Genomic DNA, 22,781 nt, shown 5'->3' with positions numbered 1-22,781 from the left:
TTGTAGTTCAGGATTAAATCTCTTGTAATTGCAGGTTAGCACAGAGGACATCTAAAAACCTACGAACAGGAGGAGAACATTCAGCTCTTGAGCTTGTACTGCCATTCAATAGATCCTTGCTGATCTGTATCTCAAATGCATCCAGTCACCTTTCTTAGGAACATAAGACTTTGAGGTAGGAGTAGGCCATTCAGGTCTGTGATGTCGTTCAAAGAGATCATGACTGATCTTGCTGAGGTCTCTACTCCACTTTGCAGTCTGCCTCCCTAACCCTTGACTCCCTTGGATATTAAATATTTGTCTAACTCTGAGTTGAATAAATTCAATAGTCCAGTCTCCACTGCTGCATGTGTGTAGTATCTTCGAAGGTGGCTCGTAGTGGCTTCAGGTAATAATTGATTTATTAACAACAATATTTATATATGTACTGTTAAGCGTCTGACAGAATACAATACATGTCTACTCTCTCTCCTCCTTAGCTCTAACTGAGGTTCCTCCCTGACCCAGGACATGCGCCCTTGCTCCTGATTGGCTCAGCTTCCTGTGCAGCTTCTCCGTAGAGTCCGGCCTGATCAACTGGCCCTCAAGGATCGCCCATTTCAAAGGGCCATGTTACCACACTTTTTCCCCACTAACTCTTGAGTCCACATATGAATGAAACAAAAAGGAACATCATTGAACATAGGCACACAACACATCATGGGTACATCTGGAAAAACTCATCACAAATTCAGTTGGTTAGAAGACTTCCAGACCCTGGAGGAATGTCTTAATTCGGTACTGGTACTTTGATGAATAAAGAATCAAGGTGGCCCAATGCAAAAGGCAAACTCATCAATCTGGGGTCGACAGCCTCCTCAGCTTCTGAAACCACTGGTTGCCTTGGCTCCACATTTACATCAGGGATCCCAGGATCAGCCATTTGTGCACATGAGTCTGCAGCAGGACACATCCGTTGATTCCCTGTATCAAGCCCAACTCTCTTCCTCAGATGATCCACATGCTTTTTTGCACAACAACCGTGGACTTCTACAATATAGGAGACCAGGACCGCTCTTTCCACAATTTTGCCAGTTACCCATGTCAGTCCAGCTGCAAAGTTCCTGGTTATAACTAAACCATTAACTTGGAAAACTCTCAAGTCATGGTTTTCTTTCTGGAAGGTTATCCTAGCCTCCACCCTCTACCCTTTGGAAATACCAAATCCAAATGGCATCCCATTAGTAATTCAGCTGGCGTAACCCCTGTGGTTGCATTTGGTGTGGTATTGTAAGACAACAAGTAACTTGCCAAACATAAAATCAATGGCCTGTGAAGTTGCTTTCCCAATCGATGACTTGAACAGTTGTACAGCTTGTTCTGCTAACCCATTAAAAGCTGGGATGTAATGGGCTGACCTAACATGGTAAATACTGTTTGACTTACCAAATCTTTGAAACTCCTCCACTGTAATTGCTGTGCCATTGTCTGATACTAAGACCTCTGGGATGTCATGGATAGGAAAGAAAGGGTGGCTGTAGCCATTGTGGACTTCATCAACTGGACATCCAGCCATTTAGAATGAGCATCAACCAGGATGAGGAACATATGTCCCATGAATGGTCCTGCAATGTCTATGTGTAGTCTTGACCACGGCTGACCCCGGCCACTCCCATAGATGCATATTTGCCAGTGGCAACAATGACTGCTGGGGTTCACAACTTGGGGAGTGGCTGACCATTATTCCAATTTCTTTATCGATGCCCGCCACCAAATGCAACTTTAGGCGAAAGCTTTCATCCTCCTTTGTCTGGGGTGTCCATCGTGCTACTCCCGCAATAAAAGCCATCGCCCCTGGGATTGCACTAAAACACGAGCCACCAACAATAACATGTCGTCCTCACATGTTATCTTCATCCTACATTGCTGATAAGGTATAATTTTTTTCTGATTTATCATATCTCCATCCTTGCATCACCAGCTTCTTAACCTTTGATAACACTGCGTCCCTTTTGGTCCAGGTATTTATATGAATAGTTGAAACTGGTAAGTCTCTATCAGGTGCAGCACTAACACTAGTCCTTGTGGTACAGCTAGTGAAAGTATTGTCTAAGTAACAGAGGCAGGTGGCTGAGTGCCGCATTTGATATTTGCATCCCTGGCCTACGCTAGAAAGCTGTAAGTAGCTAGCAATCGAGCCCATCTCTGCACCCTCACAGAGGCAATTGGTGGCACTGGTTTATCTTCTCAGAATAAACCCAACAACAGTTTGTGATCTGATAATCTGGTGAAATATCTACCATATATAGATGAAACTTTTTCACCGCATAAATTACCACCAGATTTCCTTTGTCTATCAGAGAATATTGTTTCTCAGCATCTGATAAGTTTCTTGACACAAAAGCAATTGGTTTTTCCACACCATCAAACATCTTGTGGGACAAAACTGCTGCTTATGGTGAAGCATCACTGGTAACTAACAATGGTTTGGTTGGAGCAAAGTGTAAAAGCAGTGCCAATGACTGAAATGCTTGCTTTACATTTGCAAATGCCCCTTTTTGTGCTTCTCCCCATTTCCATTGCCGATGCTTCTTCAAAAGCTGGTGAAGAAGGGCTAAAATTGTAGACATGTTTGTAAGAATTTGCCATAATAATTCATCATTCCTAGGAATGAGTAGCATGGTGGCACAGTGGTTAGCACTGCTGCCTCACAGTGCCAGGGACCCGGGTTCGATTCTTGGCTTGGGTCACTGTCTGTGCAGAGTTTGCACGTTCTCCTTGTGTCTGCGAGGGTTTCTTCTGGGTGCTCCAATTTCCTCCCACAGTCCGAGAGATGTGCTGGTTAGGTGCATTGGCCATGCTAAATTCTCCCTCATTGTACCCAAACAGGAGCTGGAGTGTGGCGACTAGGGGATTTTCACAATAACTTTATTGCACTGTTAATGTAAGCCTACATTTGACACCAATAAATAAACTTAATAAAAACTTAAACTGATTTCAACTCTGATATTTTTAGATTGAGGCACTTCCTTATTGGCTTTTAATTTACCCTCCAAAGGATGTAAGCCTTTAGTGTCAACCCTGAAACCAAGGTATGTAACTTCATCCACCTGGAAAATGCATTTCTCTCATTTCAAACGGATGCCCGTTTCTTTAAATCTTTTTAGAATCTCCTCTAAGTTTGCCCTGTGTTCCTCAGGTGAGGCTCCCAAAATTAGGACATCATCCAGGTACATCATTATGTTAGGAATGCCCTGTAACAAACTTTTCATCATACACTGGAAAATGGCACAGGCCAATGAGACTCCAAAGGGCAATCTCTTGTACTGGTATAACCCTTTGTGGCTGTTGATCGTTACTAACTGCTGGTAATCTTCATCCAACTCTAGCTGCTGGTAGGTGTGGCTGAGATCTAATTTGATGTATTTAAGGCTGCGTGCTAATTTTGCCTAGAGGTTCTCAATTCTCGGATTGGGGTATCTATCTGAACTACTCAATTTTTGCAGTTAGCTTATAATGATTGTAGATTCTTATGAGATGATCTGGTTTGAGGATAGGGACTATGGGTGCAGGCCATTCAGAGAACTGTATGGATTTAATGGCACCTAAATCTTCCAATCTTCCAAGCCCCACTTCTACCTTATTATGAACTGCATAAGGCATTGTGGCGGGCCCGAAAAAATTGTGGCATCCCTTGGGGTTGAAATAAATTTTGGCCGTACCTCCTTTTATTTGTCCCAGTTCCTGTAGGCCTTCAGGTGCAGGTGGCGATGCTGGCATTGCGTGGCACCCAGGCCAACACTGCAAGGGTGCCAGCTGCAGTGGAAAGCCTGGGACAGGAAATGGTCTCCATGGGTGGCGGGGTCCAAGGCATGGCTGAGTCCCAGAGGACCATGGCTGTGGGATTCGAGAGTTTGGTCCAGTTTCAGAGAGCAATTGCAGAGGGGCTTCAGAGCTTTGTCCAGACTCAGAAGGCCATCGTTAAGTTGTTGCACACCATGGTGCAGATGTTATTGGGCCTCCAGGACTGACAGAATCAGGTGACGCAGAGGTTTCTGGAGTTCACCCTAGTTGCCCTTCCATCCCATGGAGCTGCTTAGGGGCCCGAGGGAGAAGGAAGCACCAGAGCCCATGCTCTCTGATTCCATGGGGCCCACAGGGGGATTTGCATGCCGTACATAGCCTCCTGCACATGAGGCACCCCAGCAATGGCGGCAAAACCTCCAGCCTGGGCTTCTTGTTGGGCCTGGCACATGTCAATGTGGGTGTAGTTGGCTGTCCAGACATACAGGGCATCGGTGACCTCACAGATGCACTTGTGGACTGAAGACTGTGAGATGACACTGAAGTCACAACTTGAGCCCTGGAAGGATCCAGATGCATCAAAGTTGAGGGCTGCCTTAACCTTCATGGGTACTGAAATGAATGTATCCTGCCCCACGAAGTGCCAGGTCCTTAAGGACGTGACACAGATGCCTCACTGTCTCCCTGCTGAGACAGTCTGTGGTGACACACGTTGTCTGTCAGCCCATCAAAGGATATGTGGGTCCTGTAGAGCCGGGGTCTCCATCTCTGTGTTCCTCTGGCCCCCCCTCGGGCTGATGGGCAGCCATGTCCTGCCCCCAACCAGGAGCCTCTTGACCTCCTGCTGCAGCCTCAGTCCATTTCTGCTGTGACTGGGACGGGAAGGGAAAGAGAGAGACAGTCTGTAAGGTTATCTATTCTGGGCCCTGACCATTGGGCTGCCAACTATTGCCACATCATCGCCACAGCAACCAAGGGCACTGCCTATGTCCCTCATGGTCACCAATAGCCTTCCTTCACATGGTGCAGAATGATGTATTCTGTACCCCCTGTGCAGTTGCTTGGTTGCTGGTGTGTGGCGCGAGCCTGCCCCTCCCAATAGCTAACCCCCCAGGTACAGACTCCCGATACCTCAGGCCATTGACGGCAGTATGTGGCAGACTGGACTCTGCTCTCCAGCGCTCACGTAGAGTGGCTGTGAGGTGGTGCCCATTGGGAACCCTTGAATCATGAACCTGTGTGTACCCACCTGGATGTCTGGTGCACTGGATTCTGCAAATAGCTAGCAGTTCAAACAGACGTTGGAGAAGCACCCAAGCGATGGGTGGCCATTGTAGGGAGCACTGCAGTGTCCATGCAGTGTGAGGAGCTGTGTTAGCACCTGCCAAGCTGCCTTGATTGGGGAAACAGTTGCCAGACTTAGTTCTTGTAACTGGCCTGGGATGGAATGTCCGTAATAAACCATTGAGCCTGTCCAGCAGACAGATGGCAGGGGTAACCAGTGTGACATTAGTGTGGTTGACCTCATATGCAACCCCTCAGGGGTCATTTCGTGGCCAGGGGGAATGTGCGCAACATGAGCCCCAAGCCAGCAGTGACCTTCGACCTGTGGACCCCAGTCCAGCACAATGACCCCCAATCCCCCGCACCCATGCAAGCTCCCCACCCCATCCTGCACCATGACAGCGGCTGACCCTACCCCATTCCCCAGATGTCGGTGTTCAGCAGTACTGAGCTCCTCGCTTTACTTTGCTACTATTACGTCTGAGCCACACTTTTAAAGACCTGTACTAATTAGTGCCAGTGTGATATCATGCCAGGGAGGTGGGAAGCTTACAGGAGGGGGGACAATTGCATGCCTAACTCACTAATGATATTGAAATCCAGTCAATGTCATGCTAATAAGCTTCGCGCCCTTACTGGGTGCAATGCAGTTTGTGCTATTTAAAAGGGGCTGGGAAGATTGCAAACCATTTGGCACTAGGTGCAAATTGGATTTTTAGCTTTGCACATTATTTATCAGCTCGTCACCATTTGCGCCAGGCGCGGCAAGGTGCCTCCCCTTGTGTCTGGAGTGTCAGGCGATGTTAGACTCTTTACTAGGCTGTAAGTTTGTGGGCCACAGACTGAGTAGCATCACATTCATTTTTCCTCCACTATAATCTCATTTGCTACGAAATAATAACACAGCCTTTCGATATATTGCCCCCAGTTTTCCACTTCTGGGTCAAATGGTTCAATCTTTACAATTAAAGGCATTTTCATGTGGCGTATGTAGCTGTCACTTTGTAGCTTCGACGCTCACTCTCTTCCCCCTCGACCTGCACACTATGTTCTCCCAATGGACTAACAAAGTTTTTCCTCATCGCCAGTGTAATGTCTTCAAAGGCGACTCATAGCGGCTTCAAGCAACAATTGATTTATTAACAACAATGTTTATTTATAAATGTGTATTGTAGTTCTGTCACAACCCTGATTCTATATATATACAGAATCAAGGGTGTGACAGAACTACAATACACATTTACTCTCTTCTCCTCCCTGGCTCCAACTGCAGTTCCTCCCCGACCATGACATGTACCCTCGCTCCTGATTGGCTCAGCTTCCAGTGCAGCCTCTCCATTGGGTCCTGCCCGATCATGTGGCCCTCAAGGACCTCCCCCTTCAAGGGGCCATGTTACCACAATGTGGAAGAGAATTCCATTTACTAACGATCCTTTGAGAACATAAATTCTCCTAACACTGTCTTAAATGGTACACCTCACATTCTTAAACTGTCACCAGGCCTGCTGGCCTAGTCTCTGTCACAAGTGGAAACCTCCTCAAGTATCTACCCTATCAAACCCCATCAGGGCTCTATGTGTTTCAATAAGGTAACCTCACATTCTTCTAAACTGAATGGGTACAGGCCCAACCTAGTCAACTTTTCTTCACAAGATAATATCTTCACCCCAGGAATGAAGCAAGTGAACCTTCTCTGTACTCCCTTTAACTCAATTACATCTCTTTTTGAATAAGGAGACCAAACCTTAACACAGTATTTCAGATCTGGTCTCATCAAGGCCCTGTACATTCCATTGACAACCAATGATAACATATTGTAACTATGAACACCCTTAACCATAAACAATCCATCACTCTCAGTTTTGAAACTTCCAACTGATTGTCAGTATCACAGCTTTTTGGGTGAGAGAGTTGGAGTTCTCTGCTATCCTGTAGACGGGGAAGTGTTTCCTGTCATTCACCCTCAATGCGAGGCTCTAATTTTCATTTTATGCTCACTTATTCTCAATTCATCCCACCACGGGAAATAATTTCTCTGGGCAGGATTTTCAGGGATGGGAACAGACGTGGATAGTGCCCAGAAATGCTGGTGCCAGCCAGCATGCAACTTTCCAATGACTTTCCTGACGCTGACTAATTTAGAGGAGGCAAGTTCTGGACTGACAGGGCTGCTCGCACCCATAAACCATGTAGCTGATTAGGCTTCTTGAAACCTTATTAACCACAATAAAAAGATGCCAACTGGAACTTTCCAATTGGCCTCAGTTTCTCACTGGCACTGAGCGATTTATTCACCAGTGCACCACTGCAGGGGAGGGGAGAGTCACTACACAGCTGCTTGGGACAGCTGTGTAGTGACTCTCCCCTCCCCTGCAGTGGTACACGAGTGCGAGATGTAATTTTTATTTAAATCTGTCAAAAGGTTGATGAGAGGGTGCTTCCATGTTGAGGTTTCTTCTGTATTCTTTAGCATCCATTGTGGCCTGCTGGTCCGCTAAAAGGTTTCTGAATGGCCCTCCAGCTTTGAGAGTTCACCCATCATCATCCATGCCAATTAAGTGGGTACTTCCACAAAATGAGCGACTGTTTCCTCCCAAAGGAGGATTTGGAACCCGGAATCCGTGCCAACTTGTGTTTCCCAGTGCTAGAGGGAAAGTGCAGCCTTCTCTATCTACTGTATCAAATCCTTTACCCATCTCAAACAATGAGATCATTGTATAATGTTCTGTATTCAATGGATTCCAAGCCTTGTCTCTGTACTCGTAATTGAACTGTCGCTAGTATAATTCTGCTGAATTTGTGTTGCAACCTCGCTAGGATCAATAAGGATTATTGGACAAGTAACACAGAAATTGAAAATTTGAATCACACAAGTGAAGTTTGTGAACAAACACACATAAGAAGCATGTTAAGATATCAAAGCCAAGTAAATCATTTCATTTGCCTGAACAGGTCACTCCAACGTTCTGCCAGTGTGCGCAGTTATCCTCCACCCATGGATTGGCAGAGCACTGATCGAGGGAAATCTCTCTTCCGCCACACCTCACATCTTTCAACCAGATGTCCCCAGTCCCCTCTCCATAGGATGTATTTTGTGTTGCTGGCAAGGCTGACCCACAATTCAGCACTCTGCAGACCACACTCGCAGCTTTAAGATCCCAGCCATTTGCACAGATAGTTCCCCATCTGGAGTTACGATAGACCTCAACTCTCCCAGAACACACGTTAGAACCATTCACCAGACGTATGGGCACTGGACCTGGAACAGAGATGAGTACATAGTTAAAGTGATCTGTGATTAACTGAAATTTCAATGGAGTGATCAGTTGGACATTGTAGCCCAGGTGTTTAGTCTTCTCCTAATATGAGTTAATACAGAGAATACATAGGTGTTTAGAAGTAGAAGGAGGCCAGTCAGCCCCTTGTGTCAAAACAGCCATTCCATTGGATCATGACTGAACTGTACCATAATTCTTGCCTGCCTTGGATCCCTCACCCTTCATATTTTAATGCAACAAAAAATGTATCAAAAGTAAAATACTGAAATTGCTGGAAATCTGAAATAAAAACAAAAACTGCAGGAAATGCTCAGCTAGCCAGGCAACATCTGCGTCGAGGAAAACAGAATTAACATTGCAAGTTGATGATCTGTCTTCAGAACTGAAAAACCTTGGGTGGATTTTTCTGCATCCTTTGCGGCTTGTTTTGCGATGACGGAAGTCATGGAGTCATAGAATCATACGGCGCAGAAGAGGCCCTTGGTCCATCCAATCCACACTGACAGATTAGAAACACCCGAATTCCTACCTAATCCCATCTGCCAGCCCTTGGCCCATAGCCCTGAATGTTATGATGTGCCAAGTGCTCATCCAGGTACTTTTTAAAGGATGTGAGGCAACCCACCTCTACCACCCTCCCAGGCAGCACATTCCAGACCGTCACCACCCTCTGGGTAAAAAGGTTTTTCCTCACATCATCCCTAAACCCCCTGCCCCTCAACTTAAACCTATGTCCCCTCGTGACTGACCCTTCAACTAAGGGGAACAGCTGCTCCTTATCCACTCTGTCCATGTCTCTCATAATCTTGTACACCTCGATCAGGTCGCCCCTCAGTTTCCTCTGCTCCAGCTAAAACAAACCAAGCCTACACAACCCCTTTTCATAACTTAAATGTTCCATCCCAGGCAGCATTCTGGCGAATCTCCTCTGCACCCCCTCCAATGCAATCACATGAACAGAGGGATCTGGGTGTCCATGTGCATAGATCCCTGAAAGTTGGCACCCAGGTTGATAGGGTTGTTAAGAAGGCGTACGGTGTGTTATCTTTTATTGGTAGAGGGATTGAGTTTCGGAGCCAGGAGGTCATGCTGCAACTGTACAAAACTCTGGTGCGGCCGCATTTGGAGTATTGCGTACAGTTCTGGTCGCCGTATTATAGGAAAGATGTGGAAGTGTTGGAAAGGGTGCAGAGGAGATTTACCAGGATGTTGCCTGGTATGATGGGAAAATCGTATGAGGAAAGGCTGAGGGGCTTGAGGTTGTTTTCGTTAGATAGAAGAAGATTAAGAGGTGACTTAATAGAGGCATACAAGATGATCAGAGGATTAGAGAGGGTGGATAGTGAGAGCCTTTTTCCTCAGATGGTGTTGGCTAGCACGAGGGGACATAGCTTTAAATTGAGGGGTGAGAGATATAGGACAGATGTTAGAGGTAGGTTCTTTACTCAGAGAGTGGTAAGGGCGTGGAATGCCCTGCCTGCAGCAGTGGTGGACTCGTCAACGTTGAGAGCGTTCAAGTGGTTATTGGATAAACATATGGATGATATTGGAATAGTGTAGATTAGAGGGGCTTTAGATTGGTACCACTGGTCGGCGCAACATCGAGGGCCGAAGGGCCTGTACTGCGTTGTAATGTTCTATGTTCTATCCTTCCAATAATGTGGCGACCAGAACAGTACATAATATTCTAGCTGTGGCCTCACCAAAGTTCTATACAACTCCAATATGACTTCCCTGCTTTTGTAATTTTTGCCTCAGCTGATAAAGGCCTTTTTCACCAGCCTACTAACGTGCTCTTCTGATTTCAGAGATCTGTGGACAAACACACCAAGGCCCCATTGTTCCACAGAACTTCCTAGTGTCCTACCATTCATTGAATGCTTCCTTGTCAAATTACTCCTTCAAAAGTGTATCACCTCACACTTTTAGGGTTAAATTCCATCTGCCACTTATCTGCCCATTTGACCATTCCGTCTATATTTTCTTGTAGCCCAAGACGCTCCGCCTCACTGTTACCCACACGTCCAATCTTTGTGTCATCCACATACTTACTAATCCTACCCCCCACATAGTCATCAACGTCATTTATATAAATGATGAATAATAGGGGGCCCAACACAGATCCCTGTGGTACACCACTGGACACTGGTTTCCAGTCACTAAAGCATCCTTCTGTCATCACTCTCTGTCTCCTACAACTGAGCCAACTTTGAATCAACTTTATCAAATTACCCTGTATCCCATGTGCATTTGTCTTCTTTACAAGTCTCCCATGTGGGACCTTGTCAAAGGAAGTGGCCCACCACAGTCAACAGGGTTTCCCATTGTTCAAATCCTCTGCTGCCAGAGAATCCATGGCAGAAGGTCACCATTGGCAGGACTGGAAGATCCCGCCAGTGGGAATGATCAGACTATCGCGCCACTTAAAAATGTGATAGATTTTGAGCAACTGAATCAGGTGAGAAAGGAAAAAGAACAATTTCCAGACCCTCCCTGTCTTCTCTCCATCATAGAATCATAGAATCTCTACAGTGCAGAAGGAGGCTATTTGGCCCATTGAGTCTGCACCAGCTCTGTGACAGATCAACTTACCCAGAACTACCCCTGTCCTGCCCCCGTAACCCCCTACATTTACCCCACTAATCCTCAAACTTACACATTTTGGGACACTAAGGGCAATTTAGCACGGTCAATCCACCTAACCTGCACATCTTTGGACTATGGGAGGAAACTGGAGAACCTGGAGGAAATCCACGCAGACACGGGGAGAACGTGTAAACTCCACATAGTCACCCAAGGCCAGAATCAAACCCGGTTCCTGGCACTGTGCGACAGCAGTGTTAGCCACTGTGCCACCATGATGATCTGGACATAGAATCTCCCTGCGTTTTGATTCCCACAACATAATGATCTGTGGGTCTCCATTTCTTCCTTGAATGGGGGTCCAAGCAGTTTCTATCGGCAACACCCTCTTCAGCTTGACTGAACATGCTCCCAGCTTAACTGAATATGTTCTCACCTGAAACAACAGGAGTGTTTCATGCCCTTACCCTGAACTGGAACATTTCATCAACTTTGTTTCCCAATTTCATCCTTCTCTCGCATTCACATGGTCCAACTCTGACCTTTCATGGGACATGGGACTTAATAGGATGGAGGGTTATAGGTAGGCCTAGAAGGTAGGGATATGTTCGGCACAACTTGTGGGGCCGAAGGGCCTGTTTTGTGCTGTAGTTTTTCTATGTTTCTATGTTTTCCTTAACCAACTTCTGTGTCACCATTTCTGGGGAGAGGCTATCAAACAATACTCACTATAAGCCCACTGAATCCTACAGACATCTTCCTTACACTTCTTTACACCCTACTTCCTGTAAGGAACTAAGTTCATCCTCTCAGATTCTTCATCTCAGGGGTTTTGATGATGCAACTTTCCATACCAGCCCTTTTGAATTGCCTTTTTTTTCTTCCTCAACCAAAGTCTGCCCCATGGTTGACAGGGCTTCTGACATTCTCTCCATCCCAGAATGATAACAGGGTTCCCCATATCCTCACGATCCACAACACCAGATGCAATATTCAATGGATTTTTCTTTGTCTTTACAAACACACCTTTCCTTCTCTTCCCTTTTTACCATTCCGAATGGACCGTCCTCTCGATACAATGGCCTACTCAATCACCCATAATCATTTATTTTTATATGGCCCCTTACCATGCAAGTGCAGGAGATGTAACACCTGCCCTTTTATAGCCTCATATATTACTATCCAAGACCCAAAATATTCCTTCCAGGTGACCTATACTTTTAATTTGTATAGAATCTACACTGCTCACAGTGAGGCATGTTCTATATTGGTAACACTAAACATAGACCATGTTTCGGAACATCTCCCTTCAGCCGACAACTATAACCCTGAATTCCAGTCACCCATCCTTTAAATTCTCATCTTGCTTTTACAATGACCTTTCTGCTCTCAGTCTCCTGCACTGTTCCAATGAAACTCAACTTGAGTTCGAGCAACAGCAACTCATCTTTTAATTTGGCAATTTACAGCCTTTCACGCTCTACACTAGGTTCAACAAATTCTGATCAGAACCTCTGTCCCCATTTTTTCAGTTCAGTTTTATTCTGGTTTTTTTCTTACTTTTGCTTTTGGATGGCAGTTGTTCATGTTTCTGCCATTCACACCTCTTCTAGACAAGTGTTTCATTTAGGAATGTGGGCTTTGTTTTCTTGGCCAGCATTTATTGCCATCTTAATTTCCCTTGAAAAAGCGCAAATGGCGATATATTTCCATGTCAGGAGGTGAGTGGCTAGAAGGGGAAGTTCCAGATGGTGGTGCTCCCATGAGTCAGCTGCCCTTGTCCTTCTAGATGTTACTGATCATGGGTTTGGAAGGTGCTGTCTAAGGATAAAAGCAAATGACTGCGGATACTGGAATCTGAAACCAAAAGAGAAAATGCTGGAAAATCTCAGCATGTCTGGCAGTATCTGTAAGGAGAGAAAAGAGCTGACATTTCGAGTTGAGATGACCCTTTGTCAAACTCCATTGCTTCTCTGTCTTGCCTTATCAAATCTTTTAAACATCTCCAAATATTTCATTTTCTATGTTTAACAGAATACAAGCCAGGTTGCTGCGATTTGCCTGCATCATTAAACTCATAGTCCCTAATATCATACTGTCGAATCTGTGCTGCATCCCTCTAAGGCCAATATAGATCACTGGATAAGGAGTCCAGATCCCTGGGTCAGTAATCAAGAACCTGGGCTAGGTGTCTGCAATACTTGACAAGGAATCCCCTGGGCTGGCAAATCTGAATTGAAAAACAAGAGCATCAATTTATCTAGGTTGGCTTGCAAACTAACACATGCACAAGGGACAGTGTAAATGCACTGACCTGAGCAGGAAACTCCCGCATCCTGGATGTGTGTGCAGGCAGTCCCCACTTGTGGGTTATCAGAGCACTGGTCAAGGTTTGTCTCTTTTCCATCACAGCTCACATTATACCACCAGATGTCCCCAGTCCCTTTTCCATAGGATGCACCTCTTTCTGCTGACAGGGCTGTCCCACAGTTCAACACTCTGCAGACCACATCCGCTGCATTAATATCCCAGCCATTGTCACAGACGGTCCCCCAGATGGAGTTACGATAGACCTCAACTCTCCCAGAGCACATGTTGCTACCATTCACCAGTTTTACAGGCACTGGACCTGGAATAGAGATGAGAGTTAGTTCGTTAAACTGGTGTGGGCCGAAAGGGAGTTTCACAAGAGCTGAATCTTGTAGCTCAGGATCAAGAATCCCCCCAGTGCAGGTTAACACAGAAAACATAGACGACCATACGAACAATAGGAGGACATTCAGTCCCTCGTGTCTGAACTCCCATTACATTAGATCAGAGTTTCCCAAAACATTTCCAGCCATGGAACCCTTTTGCCTCTCAAGATACTGAAGGAGCTCCTGAGAAACATCGTTACATTGAAGAACGAAACCACAAAGTTGATTGTTTTCCCACAATAGGTACAAACATACTCAACCTTTCCTGCAATAGGTAGGAATATACACAAACCTTCCCGCTGTTGCCTCTTATTTGCCGCACAGTCTGTTTTAACCCTAATACGGTGAACAAATAACTCCGAGTAGACGTCTTATTAGTACAACCAATATTTATTTAAACCCACACAATCAATAATCACCCACTCAACCAACGATAAGTTATCTGACAGGAAAATACTAAAGTTCAAATCCAATACAAGACCTTGACTTAACTTTGCGTGACTGGCAAGTACCCAAGCAGATATTGGCCTTTATCTGTGCGCTGGTCTCGGTCGTTCTCTGCGTAGTCTGGTCCTTTGGTCTGGTCTGGCACTGGTCTTCCTTCCTTCTCAGGTGTGGTGGCTCTCCTCCTGCTGGCCAGCGCTGGCGATGTTCACCGTTGTTGTAGCTCGTTCGTGGGGTCAGAGAGAGAGAGAGAGAGAGCGCAAGAGAGAGAGCGCGCGCGAGAGAGAGAACGTGAGAGAGAACGAGAGAGAGAGAGCTTCTTCTGTTGTTGATGCGCGATTAATCCACTCAGGAGGCTAGGACGTACCCGGGAATAAAGGCTTTTATTCGCAACAAGAATAGAGCATACTGCTTAACAATACAATCCCAGACTAAGGGCCACTAGGAAGTAGCAGTGACCTTTATACTCCTATAAGAAGGCGGAGCCAAACGGAGTGTACCACAGAACAATGCTAACAGGTGGAACACCCCAACCCTAACCCCAACAGTAACAAGAGTAACACATGTACAAGTACCCACAGTGGTAACCATCTATGGTTCACCACATTCACCCCTCCTTTAAAAACAAAGGCCGGTGGGGTAAAGAGACAATACGAACTGTCCATATGTTCACCACTTCAGTTGTATCGGAGGTCCGCACCGTCTCTGCGACCTCCGCAGCACTGGCTCCAGTGCCGGTTCTAGTGTCCCTCTCTCCGAGGTGATGTCCAGTGACTCCTCCAGTTCCTCCCGCACCTGTGGACCTCGAGGTGGCGACAATCTCCTGGACTCAGGAAAGCTGTACACGGGAGTAAGAGGATTAAGTGGAGGTCCCGATGCTGCCCGCGCCGTGTCAGGAGGGGAGAGAATGGGCAAAGGAATCCTAACCAGGGGTGCAGGAGTGACGGGGGTTTCCAGGTCCCCTGCAGGCGCCAGATCTCTGATAGAGACCGTGTCCTCTCGCCCGTCAGGATATGCCACATAGGCATATTGAGGATTGGCGTGGAGGAGATGGACCTGTTCAACCAAAGGGTCGGACTTGCGGGCCCTAACATGCCGCCGCAGGAGGACAGGTCCTGAGTACGTCAACCAAGACGGCAGTGAGGTCCCAGAGGAAGACTTCCTGGGAAGGTAAACATCCGCTCATGTGGGGTAGCGAGGAGGGACCGGATTGAATGGAGCGCATCAGAAAGTATCTCTTGCCAACGGGAGACAGGAGACTGGAAGACCCCTAGACCTTAACGCCAGTAAGACAGCCTTCCAGACTGTAGCGTTTTCTCTCTCGACCTGCCCGTTACCCCTGGGGTTGTAACTCGTAGTCCTACTTGAGGCAATTCCTTTAGAGAGCAGGTATTGCCTCAAGTCGTCGCTCATAAACGACGAACCCCTATCACTGTGGATATAACTGGGGTAGCTGAACAGGGTAAAAAGACTCCGCAAGGCTTTGATGACCGTGGCAGAGGACATGTCAGAACAGGGGATGGCAAAAGGGAATCGGGAGTACTCGTCAACCACGTTGAGGAAATACACATTCCGATCTGTCGAAGGAAGGGGGCTCTTGAAATCGACACTCAGTCGTTCAAAAGGGCGAGTGGCCTTAATGAGGTATGCCCTGTCAGGCCGGTAGAAGTGCGGCTTGCACTCTGCACATACCTGGCAGCTTCGAGTTATCGACCTGACAACTTCTATGGAGTAGGGCAGATTCCGGGCCTTTACAAAATGGAAGAGCCGAGTGATCCCCGGATGGCAGAGATCATTGTGGAGGGCCTGTAGCTGGTCCTCCTGCACACTGGCACATGTTCCACGCGACAGGGCATCTGAGGGCTCATTGAGATTCCCCGGACGGTACATGATATCATAGTTGTAGGTGGAGAGTTCGATTCTCCACCTCAAGATTTTATCATTCTTAATTTTTCCCCTTAACGTGTTGTTGAACATGAAGGCCACGGACCGCTGGTCCATGAGCAGGGTAAATCGTTTGCCAGCCAAATAATGGCGCCAATGCCGTACGGCCTCCACAATGGCCTGAGCCTCTTTTTCCACAGAGGAGTGCCGAATTTCAGGGCCTTGGAGGGTGCGAGAGAAAAAGGCGACGGGCCTGCCCGCCTGGTTAAGTGTGGCGGCCAGGGCGAAATCAGATGAATCACTCTCTACCTGAAAGGGGATGGACTCATCGACAGCGTGCATCGTGGCTTTCGCGATGTCGGCTTTTATCCCTTCAAAGGCTAGGCGAGCCTCTGCTGTCAGGGGAAAAGAGGTAGACTTTATGAGCGGACGGGCTTTGTCCGCGTAATTGGGAACCCACTGTGCATAGTACAAGAAGAAGCCTAAGCATCTTCTCAGTGCTTTGATGCTAGTGGGTAGGGGAAGTTCAAGGAGGGGACGCATATGGTCTGGATCGGGGCCGATGACCCTGTTTTCCACCACGTATCCGAGGATTGCTAGGCGGTGCTTGTTAAATACGCACTTCTCCCTGTTATAGGTCAGGTTCAGGAGAGACGCAGTGCGTAAAAACTTCTGGAGGTTGGCGTCGTGGTCCTGCTGGTCATGGCCGCAGATAGTGACGTTGTCCAGGTACGGGAAGGTAGCCCGTAGCCCGTTTTGGTCCACCATTCGGCCCATCTCACGCTGGAAGACCGAGACCCCATTAGTGACGCCGAAAGGGACTCTTAAAAAGTGGTAGAGACAGCCATCCGCCTCAAAGGCCATGTATTTTCGGTCCTCTGGGCGAATGGGGAGCTGGTGGTAGGCTGACTTCAAGTCGATGGTGGAGAACATCCGGTACTGCGCAAACTGGTTGACCATGTCAGATATGCGCGGGAGAGGGTACGCGTCCAGCTGCGTGTACCTATTAATGGTCTGACTATAGTCTATGACCATCCGGGGCTTGTCTCCAGTCTTGACCACCACGACTTGTGCTCTCCATGGGCTAGTGCTAGGTTGAATGACCCCTTCCCTGAGGAGCCGCTGAACCTCAGATCGAATAAAGGTCCGATCCTCAGCGCTGTAACGCCTGCTCTTAGTTGCGATGGGCTTGCAGCCTGGCACGTGATTTTCAAATAGGGAAGGCGGGGTAATTATGAGTGTCGAGAGACTGCATGTGGAGCGCGCTGGACAATTTGGAGGCTGCTGTTCTCCCACTGAAAGTGGAGGGAGTGGCCCATCGTACTGCAGGGTCACACTCTTCAGGTGGACCACAAAGTCTAGTCCCAGGAGTACCGGAGCGCAAAGGCGCGGTAACACGAGGAGCCTCAAATTCTCGTAAACTGTGCCCCGCACCGTTAAGGTTACCACACAGCTCCCAAGAACGATAACAGATCGGGACCTCGACGCCATGGAGATTGTCTGCCTGACAGTTTGTACACGGAGTGCGCACCGTTTCACTGTATCCGGATGGATGAAACTCTCCGTGCTCCCGCTGTCAAACAAGCAATGTGTCAGGCGCCCGTTTACCTCTATGTCCATCATGGACTTGTCGAGTCTGTGAGGCTTGGCCTGGTCCAGGATGATTGATGCCACTGTTGGATCCCGAGTGTAACTGCAGGCAGCTGAGATAGTCGACGACGAGGACCCCTGCTGGTCTTCTGCGGCCGGTGTCGACCAAAATGGCTGCGCCCACGAATCGCACATGGTGTTGAAAGCAGCGACACCCGCAGGTCGCACGTGGCTTGCGTTGTCGTCATCAGAAATGGCGGCGCCCATGAATCGCACGTGGTTGAAGACATTGACGAGGCCGGAGACGAGGAGATGGATCCTGGGGAGTCACACGCAGCACTGCTAGGCTTGGAAGGGGTCTTTGCTCAGCACACTTTTGCATAGTGCCCTTTCTTTCCACAAGCGGAGCAAAACACCGTCCTGGCCGGACATCTCTGACGAGGGTGCTTCGCCAATCCGCAGAAATAGCACCGTGGGCCTTCTGGAGCTGCCGCAGCCGTCAGGTCTGAAGTTGAGAGCATTATTGCGCAGTTCCGAGGAGCCGCCGGGTACAGTTGAGGCGGTGGCTGTTCTTGCCACGATGTTCCCACGTGGTCAGTGGGGTAGGTTTCAAGACTTCTGGAGGCTGTTTCCATCGCATCGGCCAATTCTACCGTCTTAGCGAGGTCCAAGTTACCCTGCTCTAGCAGCCGCAGGCGAATATAGGATGAGCCGATTCCCGCCACGAACGCATCTCAGATCAGATCGTTGGTGTATTGAGTAGCCGACACCTCCTTGCAATTGTAGCTCTGGCTAGCTGTTGAAGTTCGTGCAGGTACTGTCCCGTCGTTTCGCCGGGCTGCCGCCGTCGAGTGGCTAATAGGTGACGAGCATGACTTTCGTTCGGCGGTTTATGGTACAGCTTCTTGAGTAATTCGATGGCCTCTTTGTAATCTTGGGAATCACGGATTGTTGCATACACAGTGTCGCTCACCCTTGCGTGGAGGACCCGCAATCTGTCGGCGTCGGTCTGGACTGCTGACAAGGCATCGATGTAATCCTGGAAACACTTCAACCAATGGTCGAAAGTGTTCGACGCTCCCGCGGCACGCAGATCCAAGGTTAGCCGATCGGGTTTCAGTATCTGCTCCATTTTTCTTTTTCTCCGAACAAAATTTCAGTATTTTGTTGCGAATAAAATTGATGCGCGATTAATCCACTTGGGAGGCTCGGACGTACCCGGGAATAAAGGCTTTTATTCGCAACAAGAATAGAGCATGCTGCTTAACAATACTATTCATGATGTGGAGATGCCGGCGTTGGACTGGGGTAAACACAGTAAGAAGTTTAACAACACCAGGTTAAAGTCCAACAGGTTTATTTGGTAGCAAAAGCCACACAAGCTTTCGGCGCTGCAAGCCCCTTCTTCAGGTGAGTGGGAATTCTGTTCACAAACTGAGCATATAAAGACACAAACTCAATTTACATGAATAATGGTTGGAATGCGAATACTTACAACTAATCAAGTCTTTAAGAAACAAAACAACGTGAGTGGAGAGAGCATCAAGACAGGCTAAAAAGATGTGTATTGTCTCCAGACAAGACAGCCAGTGAAACTCTGTGGGGGTTACAAATAGTGTGACATGAACCCAATATCCCGGTTGAGGCCATCCTCGTGTGTGCGGAACTTGGCTATCAGTTTCTGCTCAGCGACTCTGCGCTGTCGTGTGTCGCGAAGGCTGCCTTGGAGAACGCTTACCCGAATATCAGAGGCCGAATGCCCGTGACCGCTAAAGTGCTCCCCAACGTTCTCCAAGGCAGCCTTCGCGACACACGACGGCGCAGAGTCGCTGAGCAGAAACTGATAGCCAAGTTCCGCACACACGAGGATGGCCTCAACCGGGATATTGGGTTCATGTCACACTATTTGTAACCCCCACAGAGTTTCACTGGCTGTCTTGTCTGGAGACAATACACATCTTTTTAGCCTGTCTTGATGCTCTCTCCACTCACGTTGTTTTGTTTCTAAAAGACTTGATTAGTTGTAAGTATTCGCATTCCAACCATTATTCATGTAAATTGAGTTTGTGTCTTTATATGCTCTGTTTGTGAACAGAATTCCCACTCACCTGAAGAAGGGGCTTGCAGCTCCGAAAGCTTGTGTGGCTTTTGCTACCAAATAAAACTGTTGGACTTTAACCTGGTGTTGTTAAACTTCTTACTAACAATACTATCCCAGACTAAGGGCCACTAGGAAGTAGCAGTGACCTTTATACTCCTATAAGAAGGCGGAGCCAAACGGAGTGTACCACTGAACAATGCTAACAGGTGGAACACCCCAACCCTAACCCCAACAATAACAAGAGTAACATATGTACAAGTACCCATAGTGGTAACCATCTATGGTTCACCACAGTTGTGCAGCAGCTTTTATCCCTCCTTGGTTTCGTGTCCTTTTGTGTGGTCTCCTGATTCTTGTCAATCAATCGATCAGGGCTTGATCACCCTGATCGATAAGAGGCCAATCAGGTGCTGCCACACCGATCTCTGGGTGTGTACCCAACGGCCATGCCTGTCGGTGCAGGAGGCACATAGAGTTCACACCTTCCCCCCAAACAAGGGGCCACGGTGCCCTCATGTCTGGCAAACAACCCAGTGTGACCAGAAAGTCTCTTTCATCCTGGAGATGAAACATATCCTGTTTATTCACTCATCAGGGTTGCAGCCTGTTTATCTCTGTCTTTTAAACTGCAGCCTGTCGTTTTAGTTCTTGCCCAATTGTCCCAGAATGCTTTACAAATCGCCATTTTAGATGGCCCGTTTGGCCACAGTCCCCCCTTTGATCCTGAACGTGAAGCGTGATGGATCACAGACTCAGGACCAGTATCTGTCAGGAATTCCCCAGTCACTCAACAGTCAAGTAACGCCCAGGTATTGGTATGCACAGTAATAATACATTCCTACAACACATTCCAGAAGCTACAGACAACAAAACTCTACAAATACAAACAACCACATATTCTAAACACCGTTTTAGGTTCAGAGTTATGCACAGGACAATAATAAATCATTGATACAGACGCAAAAGGGAAATAACATTTAAATTCGGATTTTGGAGGGTCATGCACCAAAAGTGCTGAAGAGGTAGGTTTAACTCTCCAAAGTATTTGTTATTTAAAAATAATCCACATTTGCATAATAAACACTTTTTGTCACAGTTACCATTTTAGATTTAAACTTCCACAGCCACAGCTCAAAATCTATCTCCTTCTAGCATACACATGCTATGTTCTTTTATGATCCAATTAACACAATGTAACCAAAGTACAAGTTAGAAGTAATTCAAATGATTTTCTACCAGTTTAACAAATTATAGAGGAAACTCCTCCATCGTTCTGTCTACTTTCCCAATTTTATTTATGAATAACATGATTTGCACAAATGGTTTATTTGTTCCTCTTTTAAGCATTTTAACTCCTGTAACCCCAAATAACTAAGTACTAGGAAAAATCCTCTCACCTGTTGTAAAGTCATTGACACTCTCCAGAGCCCTTACTTTTCAGAAAAATTAACTCCCAACTTATTAGCATTTACATACATTGAACCGAACAAACTTTACATGTGAACATCAGGATTACCACAGATAACATTTACTCAGTATAGGAAAGTCACAAAACAAACAGATATTACTTTGTAAAATTATCTCACATTCAAATGGTTAGATCATAAACTGAGAATATGTTTCAATGCATCCCTCTTTAAAACACAAAACCCATACAGACTCTCTTTCTATTACCCTTTATTTGTCAAAATTAAACTTATTTACCTCTTTAGAATTTATGCAACTTCCCATTTATAAGTTGGTTATTTTGTGCGCTCAATTTATTCTATCAATTAAATGTCAGAAACTGTAACGCTTAAGCGTAACCAATCACTTTAATTTGAAAGTTAACAGTGAGAAAATCTGAATGAGCCAAACTCTTCAAGTCTCAATTATCACTAGGTTGTGATAAACAATCTTGGAGTCTTGAAGCTGCTAGACTTGTTATTCACGAGCCATCTATTTAAAACAAAACACAAAAAATACATTCGGCTTGGAGCCAAATGAATTAATTTGGTCTCAAAATCTGTCAAATTAAAAACAAAAATAAAATTTACAATCTCCAATGTATATAATTTTTTAATTGCCAAATTAGGAACAGAAGATGGTGAAATCTCTGCCAGTTAAAAAAAACACAAGAAATAAAACACATTCCAATGTGATGATGTCACGATTTCTTCAAGACAAAGGAAAGAGCACATGGTTCCCTCCAAGGTTTAAATCCTTTCTTAACAAAATTTGAACCCAGGATTATTCAAAATTCAAATTGGTTATTTCAAACTTCAATTTATGTACTTTGATTTTGAAATTTCAATTTACTTTCCAAAAATTGTGTTCAAAGTAACGTCCCACATATATATATATTATTTATGTATTTATATTCTATACCTCTTAAGCACAATCGTGGCCATTGATAATACTTTAAAGGTTAAGGAAGTCCAAAAATTTATTTCAATTTAATCCAATCCAATTTCCAATTTTTATTTAAACTCTGTATCAAACCCACTGTTGTAAAATCACAATTAGGGGAAGAACATTAAAACATTAAAGCAAACAACAACAAAAACATCCACGCAACCACTTTATTAAACACACACAGATCCACATGGAAGCTTCCAACATTCATTCCACAGCCTCTTACATTCAAACTTAACATTTTAAACTGGGATGAAAATAAAACATTTAAAGAAAATATAGAAAATTGATTAAGACAGTCGCTTTCATTCTTCTTCCTTCCAAATTGTAATTAAACTCAAAAACAGAAGTAAATTCAAGAAATCTTATACTTAAACTTTAACAGTTTTAACACTTCCTCAGCCCCTTTGAAGTTAAACCAAAGTGTAAAGCATTGCATTTATTGCCCGCAATAAATACTCCACAAGAACAGGCTTTAACAACCCCTGCTCTCAATCTGATGCAACAACAACCATCTACATTCGACAAGCAACCAGACCACACAAACACACTGAAATACAAACAGTACTCAAATTATTAGCTCAACCTTAGATTTTCTCTCATCAATTTTCCATCTTGCCAATTAATTTATAATATTTCCCTCGTAAGTTGAGAGAACATAGTTCCTTTCTCTCAAAATTCTGTAACACACACTGCACACTCCCTGTTTTTAAAAAAAACAAAGGACCACTTGGGTTCTTTGTG

At 46.0% G+C, this 22,781-nt stretch overlaps 1 protein-coding gene across 1 annotated transcript in view; it reads right to left on the bottom strand.

The window, feature by feature from the left end:
• Nucleotides 1–4,075: 4,075 nt before the first annotated feature.
• The window catches only part of LOC144506271 (scavenger receptor cysteine-rich type 1 protein M130-like), an 89,078-nt gene continuing 70,372 nt past the window's right edge, over nt 4,076–22,781 (bottom strand). Inside the window, exons 11-13 of the mRNA XM_078232184.1 lie at nt 13,292–13,557; nt 8,292–8,426; nt 4,076–4,342 (exon numbers count right to left, since the gene is read on the bottom strand). Of these exons, the coding sequence (XP_078088310.1) occupies nt 4,076–4,342; nt 8,292–8,426; nt 13,292–13,557 (668 nt within the window). The remainder of the gene's footprint in view (nt 4,343–8,291; nt 8,427–13,291; nt 13,558–22,781) is intronic.

This window comes from Mustelus asterias, chromosome 1 (genome assembly GCF_964213995.1).
Source record: "Mustelus asterias chromosome 1, sMusAst1.hap1.1, whole genome shotgun sequence".
In the NCBI taxonomy this organism is placed as follows: Eukaryota; Metazoa; Chordata; class Chondrichthyes; order Carcharhiniformes; family Triakidae; genus Mustelus; species Mustelus asterias.
This window is presented reverse-complemented; position numbering and strand designations above follow the sequence as displayed.